General features: G+C 39.1%; 1 protein-coding gene across 1 annotated transcript; it reads right to left on the reverse strand.

The window, feature by feature from the left end:
- Positions 1-1,138: 1,138 nt before the first annotated feature.
- LOC134500786 (retinoic acid-induced protein 3-like) lies at positions 1,139-8,669 on the reverse strand. The gene is made up of 4 exons (XM_063308196.1): positions 8,568-8,669; positions 5,367-6,326; positions 3,681-3,730; positions 1,139-2,599 (listed from the first exon to the last, which is right to left on the reverse strand). Exons 2-4 carry the CDS (start codon positions 6,292-6,294, stop codon positions 2,507-2,509), a joined length of 1,071 nt encoding a protein of 356 aa, XP_063164266.1. The 5' UTR covers positions 6,295-6,326; positions 8,568-8,669; the 3' UTR covers positions 1,139-2,506.
- Between the last annotated feature and the right edge of the window lie 2,468 nt (positions 8,670-11,137).

Consider the following 11,137-nt stretch of genomic DNA (forward strand, 5'->3'; position numbering starts at 1 on the left):
CCAGTTTTATTAGCTGCCTCAATCTCCAAAGCAACTCGCAGCAGCATTTGTAGCACGGCCTGCCAACAGATGATCACTGCAGGCTTCCAGCTTAGCTAGATAAATATGTTTACTCAGAAATAAGCCTTCTGATCTTTAAAGGGGCATCACTTTGGGTACAGACATTTATTGGTTTGTTTTTACTGAACCAAAAGCGATCTCAGTGCAGCTAAGCCAATTTATAGGGTGTTTAGTTCTAGATGAGAGTGACTTGCTGAAAGAAACAGCTGAGCTTAACACCGGAGAGAATCTTCAGTCTTCAGAGGAAATGCCTTAAACATACTCTGAAGTGCCCAAAGGAGTACTAGGGAAAATGTACCCTATAAACCAGGGGCGGCAACCTCTCCATAGCCAGGAGCTGCATGCCTCATAGGAGCAATGGTGAGTGAGTCAGCAAGATTACTGGAGTGGGCAGGACTGACTTTTTAGTTATTTCTTTAATGGAGATAAAGATAAAATGGGAGTATTTTTTTTTCACTAATTTCTTCAGAAAATTGCACCACTGTTGTTAAAGTTACAACGAACAATGTATGTGCCAAACCTTGATGTCTTCAGATCAGGGCTGACAGTCCAATATGTTTAAGCAGAGGAAGGACAGCCATCTCGCAATGATGCTTTGGTTTGGATATCTGCACAAAGCGGGGCCTTGGGCTCAATGGTCGAGGTGTCTCCTATGATGACTATGATTCTGTGGTACTCAAGAACAAGTCATGTCAAACTACCTTTGTATCCTTCCTCTCTTTTGCCCTTTTTTCTTTTGATAAATACTAAGCTAGTGGATTAGGGAAATGCTATGGTCATGGATGTACTATTTTCATTTCAGCAAAGCTTTCAGCAAGATCATCCAGATATTTTTCTTGGCAAGCTGGAAAATTCAGGTCAGGCAAAGTTGCTCCATGGATGATAATCTTTAATAACATGTGTGGTTTTGTTCTAAAATATGCTAATGGCCTTGTGATGGACTCTCTATGCATCACAAGTGCACAGAGTGCATCTGATTGGTATACAATATCTCATGAAAAGGAATTAACAAAAGGACCAGCTACAAACATACAATATATATAATTATTTATTTCATGTGGACCTATGTTCAAGGTAATATAAGAACTATACAAATAAATATTACATAATACAGACAAAAGCATATAAGCAAACCCCCAGCACTGTTTTCCCACAAGTTTAGGGGCAAAATACAGAATGCCATATACTTGTATTCTCCATTGATTTCAGTGGGAAAATGTAAACACCTGCCTGACTTTCTTGTAACAGTCAAGCAACATAAGAGATTTTGGTGTCACGGACTTGAGCCAAGATTTTCTTTCTTCTATTTCTCTCTCAAATTTCAATTGCTTTTTAAGGTTCTTATTATTTGGTATTCTTCTCTATTTATAGTGTATCTGGTACACTTTTTCATAAATGTTAGCAAAGTCTCATTATATGTAATAACGCTTATTCTCAGGAATGACATATGGCAGGCCTCATTGCTTCTATTGCAATGATTTCACCAATTCTTGCAGCCTAGGTTTACCTACCTCATTCATTGCTGCAGGCTTCCCCAATCCAGTACCTTCCAGATGTGTCATCTCCCTTCATCCCCAGGCAGTATAGGCTAAGAGTGGTGGTGTAAATTAATAGTTCCCATTACTATACATAGTGGAAAACTATAAATCATACTTAAACTGAAGCCTATCATACTCTTTTTATGACTGCCTGACCAGCCCCACTTTGTACAGATAGGAGGAAATCATGAAATGGTATTCTAAATATCAGGATGATCATCCTGTCAATTTCAGTGCTTTACAAAGCAAAATAAATAAGAAAATACAGTTAATTCTGAGAATAATGGTCAGTGAGCTCTCTGCTTCTGCTATGTTTAGCAGGCCCTGTGACTGGAAAAGATCTCTTTGCTGAGGGAAATGGAGCTCAGAAAAATGGTTGGGGAAAAGAAATCTTGATGGATCTTCATGAGGTGACCAGCCCATATGTAATTACTATAGTGTGATGAGAAGAACAGTCCTTTCTCACCAGCTTTGCTGCCTCCCCATCCATCATGGGGAGAAAAGTCCAAAACAGGGTCTAAGCTCCCCATGCATAGACAATGATTTGGAATTCATGCAAAGAGGAGTTCAAAATTATGCAGGGAACCAATATACATAGAAGAAGAATCCCACTTCAAGCCTCCCCTCCTCACATGTGGATCAATGGTGAAGGCCCAGCTAGTAAAGATATGATGGAGGGCAGCTATAGTTGTGTGAGGGAAAGAGATGTAAAAAAAGCAAAAAAGGTTCATTACTGAATTCAGAGGTATAAAGTGCTACATGTGCTGAGCACAGAAGAAGAAAATGAAAACAATCTTCCTTCATCTACTGCAATGTGAGCCATGTCCCTGATTTAGCAAAACTGAAGCACTGATGAACCAACACCTCAGTCAACTCTGCATTGCTTCTCCCTCTTCACTGTGGTGCTGTTACTTGATACCTTTCCCTCCAGAATACCCTTGGTATGGACTGGGCCGTGTTTTAGGGCGTGGGATGGAAAATTCCTGCTGGGACTCAAGGTCCTGAAAAAGGAAAATAATTGTAATTTTGAGATTATAAAGTAACATCTATCCCAAGAGAGGCAGACTCTTATTAGTTCACTTGTATGTTCCTTGAGGAGAGGCTCCTGAGTAACCTAAGAAGAGTGGGCCTTGCTGTTACAAAGGCAGAGTAGCAGTGGTTACTATCTCATTAAACATCAAGAATAAAAGCCAGAGTTTATACATTTAATCTTGAACTGGTCAAATGGAGAATGTTGTATACTAGATGACTAGCTTACCTAACATATCCCTAAACCAAAGAGAAATTCATAGCAGGTCCAAGAACATCCTTAATGACTGTTCAGGTATGCTAAGAAATGACACCTACTATAGATCATTTGCACAGTGACCTTTCTCCACCAGCCCCACTCCAATGGAGAATAGAAAAGGTCTCAGTGCCTTTTTCGTAACTTGGTTTTGGTTGCCTTCAGTAGCCTCCACAGCACCAACAAACTGCTTGCCCTGTAATCATTAATTAGCTGGTACTTTGAAGGCAACAGCAAAAATGCTGAGCTTGATTAATTACTACAGAAAGCTCTACAAAGGCAGGTATAGGTAGGATTGCCAGATCTAGGCATCTAAACATCTGGATGACCAAAAGATACAGCAACACTAAGCTGTCATCTAATGGTTATCTAGATTTTTGTAGCCTAGATCTGCCTAATAGCCCTAGATATAAGGAAAGGTAATTAGAAAAAATGTCATCTCTCTCTGAAATCACACTATTCACCTGAGGGCAATATTTGCTATCACAATCCTAATCAAAATCACTTGTAGTAGGGCCCAGCATCAAATTATATCAAGCATTTTACAAGAACTTTAAAGCATTTTACAAGCACTTTACTTTTTCCTGCCCAGGAAACTGTTCTTTCCATCTGCTCAAAAACATTATCATTTATCAAAAGCAGCTTATTAACTAATAAATCATTATATGAATATCAGGTCCTTTTTTCCAGATGTCTAACCTTTTAAACATGTTAAAATTTCCTTCTACAGCACTTGACTGATGAGGTTATATTATAGAGCCTTATTTCCCTAATGAAAGGAAAGTTGTTTCATTTACCTTCAGTTGAAAATGAGTTGAATAAGGGACGTATGAGCCAGTATCTTCTTCTGGAACTACAAAAGAGATGCAAAGGGGAGAAAAAGCAATGATCTTCAGAATGAGTATAAGTAAATAGATTTAGTTTAGCTCACAATAACAATCTGTGGCATGAATACTAATACCAGCCTTCCCCAACCTGCCACCCTCCACATGTCCACTGAAGTTAGGTGGCTAATAAATTTAAATAAATAAATAAAAATAATGTATTGGGACTGCAGTTTCAGACATCCCAGCAAGGGCATCCACAATGATGGCTACTGGCTTCAAAATGACAGACACGACCGAGTGATCAAGGCCCCACCCCTTTTAAACATCCATTGCACTCATTGCAGCCATATAAAAAGAAGAGCCACGTCTGTAATTTTGAAGCCAGTAACAGTTGCTGTGGATGCCCAATTCCCAGTACATTTGAAATGTGCAGTCTCAACATATCTGGAGGTCACTAGGTTGGGAAAGGTGATTTTATGCTCCCATTGTATATTTTTTGGCACCTATTCTTAGAGTTACAAAGAATGTATGACCACTTGGCAAAATGAGTGATATGCCACCTCCCGGCTCCTGGGAATCTCCTCCCTTCCCCACAGTGCCATACCATCAACCAATTCCAGGTGCTTTCCAACTAATGTGGAAAGTGCCCTTTTCGCCCCCTCTCTTGCTGCAAATCAAATGGGGTGAGATGATGAAGAAGTTGGGGGCATATTGCAGGCTGGAATGTTGATTTTGAGTGCAACTATGAGGATTTGATAGCAAGAATAGTAAATAGTGATGGTAGACAGGCCAATAGGAAGTCTGGAGGCAGGGCTTGCATATAAATCTAATATCTTCATTTAGTCCAACTCGTGAGTATGCAATTCATAAGATATTCTTGTGTTGTATTGAAATAAGGGGAATGAGTAATCCTTGCAAAGGATCCTTGCAAAAACTAGAAAGAAAGTCCTTGTAGTTGATGTTCCTGAACAATCTCAGATATTTTAACCCCTCTTTAAACAAATGAAATATTTAGACAAAGTCACAATGTGTATCTGCCACAGATTTATCTTTTCATACCAACAAAAGATTCAACCAAACCCTTTCAAACTGATGAGATCTGACAGTTCAACAAATACTGTTTTAATTAAATCAATATTAATTGTGATTGCAGATTGCTTTATCAGAGAAGTTTTTAATAAAGTTGCATATTTCAGTTAGTGAATTGTTCAATTAAAACTTTGGCTGGTTAATCAGTAGTCATAAGTTTTAATTGATGAAACCTTGCATACAATTTTAATATGGCTTTTGTTGTATAATAAAAATAGTAAAAATTGTATTTTTATCTAGTTATTTCTTTATGCAATAGGTTATCAAGCAATTAGTTTGATGACTCAAGTTACATATGCTTAGTCTATTATATTATTGTTTTTATCATCATCATCATCATCATCATCTTAAATCAATTCTCTGCAGAATAAAGGCCTCAGGTGTTGTATGTAGTTAAATATCATTAATACATCCAGTAGTTGATCTAATGATTAATGATTAATCAATTTATTTGTTATTCATCAGTAATGTTAGCTTTTGAATAATATTGTGAATCGTTTGCTTGTAGCATTTTCTTTTAGCTAGCTGGCTTTGGTTTTCATTTGGATATAGTAGTTCTTATCTTACCTTGTGTGTTACCTTCCTGAGCATAAGCTTGATTTTCTATTCCATATGTTTTTTTCATGCCCTTTGTCTGGCAAGTATTATTCTCCATAGGATAGTCACCAGGGTTCCGTGGAGCAGTAAGGACACAGAGTTCAGGTACTGCGTACAGAATCAGGAAAGCCCAGCCATTTACTATCAGAGCAATACCAATGAGAGGATCATTCCAAACTGATGGTTCACCTAAAGCACTGATGCCTTGCATAAGGATAGAAATCCATGCCACCCAAATGCCTACGGAGACCAAGGCTGTGAGGAGTATGTGGACACCATGCCTCTTCCACCTCTTGTATGATCCACAAAACACAAACATGGAAACTATGCAGAGGAGAGCCATCAGGAAAAGCACATAGATGAGAATTAAAACAAAGTCTCTTCGTCTTTCCATACTCATCTCATGGTGCAGTTCCTTCAAGGCTGTGATACTGATTGCTACATACTGTATGGCTATAATCACTTGTACAACAGTCAAACCAAGGACCATAATCAGCAACACTAGTGCTGAAAATGGACTTCTTCCTCTCACCAATTTGACGAGATCCAAAGCATGGGCCAGAAGGCAGGCAAAGCAGAGGGCAAAGAGGACCCCAAAAAGGAAGAAACGTGTGGGAGCAGTTTGCTCATTGAGCCTGATGATAAAGGCAAATGTGAGGCCAAAAATTCCTAGAGTGCCTAAGAGGAAGAAGAACTGGATTGGGATCAGGCTGCGTTTTGCATTGTCTTGGGCTTTACACGTGAGAAGAAGAAGCACAAGGATGAGGATGGCTGTGACAATTACACCAGCTGCTGCCAGAGCTTCCAGAATAATCCCCCAATAAATATTGGTATTACAGAGGAAATAGTAGTCATTATGTATGTTGCCACAGCCTTGAGGGGGTACAGTAGTAGACATGGCACTTCAGGTGGCTTATCTTAAAAGAAGACCTGTGGGAAATAAGACAAATTTGGGATTATAAACATATGTTTAAAAAAACAGGACAGGTTAAATGGTCAGGCATTTAATTGTAAAATGAATCAAATAATTCATACCGATAAAATTCTTATTTAATTCACATGAAAATATGATGTGACCTTATCCCAAGCTAGATCAATGGTTTGCTTAGACCAACGTTATCTGTTCTGACTGGGAGCAGTGCTGGGGTGCAACATCTGTATCCAATAATGGGATGGAGATGAGCCAATTAAGCTGAGATTTAGGAGTGATCCATATGAAAGGCCCTTACTGCAATAAAAAGGCACTGTATACATAGCCCATCTTTTTCTGCATAGCCCAAGAAGTGGCAGGAAAACACTGCAAGGCTCTGTAATTTAAGAATAAACCTATCCATCATACACCATGGCTTTCCTATAAATGATAATCTCTTTTTTGAAGCAGGAGCAGCAGCCCCTATAAACAAGGATGTCTGCAGGGGCAGGGACATCCAGGGCAGAAGAATAACAAAAACGCAGGTGTGACTAAGTGATCAAAGCCCCACCCTTTTTTAAATGCATGAGATGCATGCAATAAACATTAAAAAAGGAACCGGGCTTTGATTACCTGGTTGCACCTGCCATTTTTGTAATTCAGATGCCCCTGTGGGGGAGGTCAAAAATATCAAAATGGCAGGCGCAACTGCATGTGACCTTGGGTGGGGCTTTGAACACAGAGTGATACCTGCCATCTTGATTTGTTTTAACCCCACCTGAATTTCAGAGCAGCAATCCACTGACAAATGGAGATGTGATTTCCCACTGATTTCTGTAGCACAAGCCTAACAGATCTAAGAAAGTTAATATTGATAACAATACTATAACTCAATCCCCTAACACACAAATCCTCTCCAAAATCATAGCCCAACCTTCTTATATTAATACCACATTATCAATTCACAGACTATGGTTCTTTTTTACTCCCATTTTTTAAAAAAAGGAGTGTGGTTTAATCACTGCCTTAAATTGGTAGAGTGCAAATTGGTTAACAGAAGCAAATCAGTGGCTATACTTTAAACTTGCCAGCTCCCCACCCTCAAGATCTGAGCTATAAAAATCCTGATGGACACTAGATGGCAACAGAGACTATTTATTTACTTATTACAATTGTTTGTATGCCACCTCTTTGAATGACTGAAGGTGGCTTACAATGATACATTAAAAAAATCTATAAAATCTAAAACATTTGAAACATTAAATCTTAATCTTGGGTAGGGGCTGGTGGGAGAATCTGATGTCTTTCATAAAATTCACTCTTCAAAGGTCTTGTGGGAGGTCTCTTCCTGCTTCCTAAAGGATGAAAGAAAGGGAGGGAGCCAATCTAACCTCCAAGAGGAAGGTGTTCACAGAGAGCAGGCTGCCACTAAGAATGCCATTTTCTGGGTTACGCCCCTCCAACCTTTCTAGGGGCAGGTACCCGCCACATCTTTTCCTTGCCAGATTATGTAACATTCTACCTTGATATCTCCCAAAGGTATCAAGCACCCAAGCCATATAGAGTTTTTCTTGGAAACCTTTTGGCAAGTGTAGACCTCCGCAAATAGGTGTTACTCTGAACACCTCCTGACTTGAGACTGATGCTACATCGTGCCTAGCTGTGCTCCCAGATGTGATTCTTTTTCTTGTAAATCAGTTTGTGTATATTTATTTAGAAAAGAAAGAAAAATGATAAACATAAACAAATAAAATGACTGTGAAAGACCCAAGCTTCAATGAATGCTACAAAATTATACAAATATAAAGATTTCTCCATTGGAAAAGATTTCCTCCCCTTTCCTTTCTTCTCTTCATCCAAGCTACTCAGTGAAATGTTTCTGAAAAATAGGGTATTTTACCTTCCCAATAATCATATAAACTCAAGGTAAAACAGAGAATGCTGTAACTGATTAAATGTCACCCATAGAAAACCTCATGTTGAGCCTGGATTGAATCCCTGCCTCTCCCTAGAACAAAACTCTGTCCTACCCATTAATCCTTATAGTAGTCTAAGATTGTTTTCAGAAGCTGAAATCTGGAAAGTTCTTAAAAACTTTACTGATCCTAATATTACATCCTCTATTAAATCAGGCATATCAGGTAAAGGTGGCAACGTAACAAAATTTCTTCAGTAATGTTGAGAGAGATCCACCTTATGGTTCCTGTTACCCAAGTTTGTGCCCAAGTACTCCCATAATGATAGCTTTGGCATCACTTTACCTTGACTGTGTTCTGGCTCAGACGAGAAGAAGAGTTGTCTTCAACAGCAGAGGAAAATGCCTGCTCAGCCCACTTGAAAAATAATCTCTGCTTTTGCTGCTTTTGTCTCCCTGCGTGGACAAGCACAGAATTGCTCTCACACTCTCTTGGTAAGCTTTAAGAGCAAACAGAGAAAAAAGGGGGGATAAGGGAGTTGGGCACACCTATTCCAGTTCCACTACTCCTGGTGCTGATATAAATATAACATTCTAGCACCAGGAGATGAAGTCAAATTTCTGACGTCAACTGGATAGTCAGTTCAATGGCTGGGTGGGGACGGAATCTTTGACTGGCTCACCTCTCAACAGACTGTATTGCCATTTATCCAGTCAGCCAATAATTTGTACAACCTAGGGCTTGAGAAAACTAGAGGGTGTGGGACAAGGAAACCCCCAGCCCTAGACAGTACTTTTGTGTACAATTTTTGTTTATAAAAATGACCAAGTGTAATAGGTTCCTCCTTTCTATATTATACTCTGTAGGCTTGGAGCAGAAGTTGGTCATACCTGAAATTTTTCAGAAATTTCCTGATCTTATTTCCCTAAACAAATCTGGGATTTAGGTTCTTGCTTTTCTTCTTCAGGTAGACTGCTTGTTTAGTCCTCCAGTTCATCTAAGAGAAAATATACAGAGGATGTACTGTATGTCCACAGAAACTTCTATACTCTGCATTGGAATACTTTACTTATCATGGTCAAAATCAGCACAACTGTGTATGCTGTTGAACATTCTGTGACAATGTGGAAAGGGCACATAGTCCCCAAGACAGGCTGTGAAATTCATGACACGTTATTGTGTCAAAAGCGGGGCCTTGTGTGAAATCTCGCCTTAGAATGCAGATCTTTACATTTGCAGTTCTAGGTTTTTGGCACAGGCTGTATCTGATTTGCAAAAGGCATTTTGTTACTGTTAGCGCACGTGTCCTTTCCCAGTTCTCAGAGTACAAAGTAGAGGAGAACCAACCGTTTTACCTTTGGCATTTTTTCACCTATGGGTTATTAGAAGGGTTTGCAATCTAGCTAACTTTTGATTAGATGGAGTTTGGTTGTAGATTTATAATAATCTCTTCCTAATCTGACTCAGGTCTTATGATATTTCAAAGGAAAATGTATAGTCTAACTAAGCTGCTAAGACACTGGTTGTTCTAGAAAGCTTGGGGGGATTGATACAGTAGTAAGGTGGGTCCCCTCCCTACAGTTTGTGATTTTTGTGGTTAGGATTGTTTTCCTTTGTGTGTTAATGGACAGGAAGGTTTATTGTTGTTATTGGTGCTAGAGTGTCACTATGTTTTTCTTATCATTATTTTTATTTTATTTTCATATTATTTGTAAGATGCTTAGAACCTTTTTGGAAATCAGTGTCATACAAATTGCTATGATAAATAAGAAACTAACAAACAAAAAAATGCTTATAGCCCTCTAGCCCCTGAATAGCAGCCTATCTGAATCTTCAGGACCCAGTTTGTGGTGATCATCCAGACAACTGCAATAGACATCATAATAGCAGGGGTGGTTGTGGAAATGCCAGTCTCAAGCAGAGTGGGAATTGCTTGCTAGAATGACAAACTAAACGTTGATTAGAACTTCTGGTAAAACTATCACTGAAGATCTCCCAAGGGCCCAGCAACAAGCATTGTCATACACAGCACAGTTTGAATCTCCCAGATGAATTTACAACAGTTTGTCACAAATGTCATTCATTTCTTTATCTCCCTTGCATTGCTAAATATGATTAGCATGGCATATCATGTGAAAAACATCTATTTTCAAGTAAATTGATGATGTCTGAAAATGAGGCTATTGAATTCACATGATCCGGCAGTTTTTGTCTCAGGGAAGAAATTGTCGCAGAACAAGTCCAAATAGAGAATTTATTGAAGTCACAAACTTAGAATTAAATACATATCCACTCAATCAGAAGAATATTTGTTTGTTTGTTTGTTTGTTTATTGCATTTATATGGCCACCCAGATAATGTTACTCTGGGCAGCATGTAAAAGGAAAACTAGGCCAACAGTACAAAACAAACATATCATTAAAAGCAAATAAACAGTAAATGGTGGACATGGCTAAATCTTCTATGATTCTTAAGATTGGGGATTCTATTTACTGTATCCCAAAGGTGTAACCACCTTCCTAAAGGTCTGCAGGGTTGGGGCCAGCATATGTTGGGGAAAAGATGGTTCCAAAGGGCAAGAATTACCACTGAGAAGGCATGCCTCCTGGGACCCATAAGATGACATTGTTCCAAGGAAGGGACCTAAATATGCCCTCTCTCTCAGAGCATGTGGGACAGGTACCTTTGGGAGTAGGCAGTATCACAAATAACCCAGTCTTAACACCATGTAGGTCTTTATAGATAATAACCAGCAACTTGAATTCCACCCAGAAGTCTATTAGGAGCCAGTGCATCTTGCAAAGTAGAGGTGTCACATGGGCATAATAAGAACCTACCACATTCTGGACCAATTGCAGCTTCTGGAGGTCTTCAAAGACAACCCCAGGTAGAGCACATTAAGTAAGAGGTGATTA

Source organism: Candoia aspera, chromosome 7 (genome assembly GCF_035149785.1).
Source record: "Candoia aspera isolate rCanAsp1 chromosome 7, rCanAsp1.hap2, whole genome shotgun sequence".
NCBI classification, from domain to species: Eukaryota; Metazoa; Chordata; class Lepidosauria; order Squamata; family Boidae; genus Candoia; species Candoia aspera.

What these genes read in the sequence shown, in the direction of transcription:
- LOC134500786 (XM_063308196.1), bottom strand. Translation starts at nt 6,294, where the DNA reads ATGTCTACTACTGTACCCCCTCAAGGCTGTGGCAACATACATAATGAC. An exon ending in TCAGGAAGGTAACACACAAG is followed by an intron (nt 3,731 to 5,366) that starts GTAAGATAAGAA and finishes TTGTAGTTCCAG; the next exon opens with AAGAAGATACTGGCTCATAC. An exon ending in CAACTCATTTTCAACTGAAG is followed by an intron (nt 2,600 to 3,680) that starts GTAAATGAAACA and finishes TTCCTTTTTCAG; the next exon opens with GACCTTGAGTCCCAGCAGGA.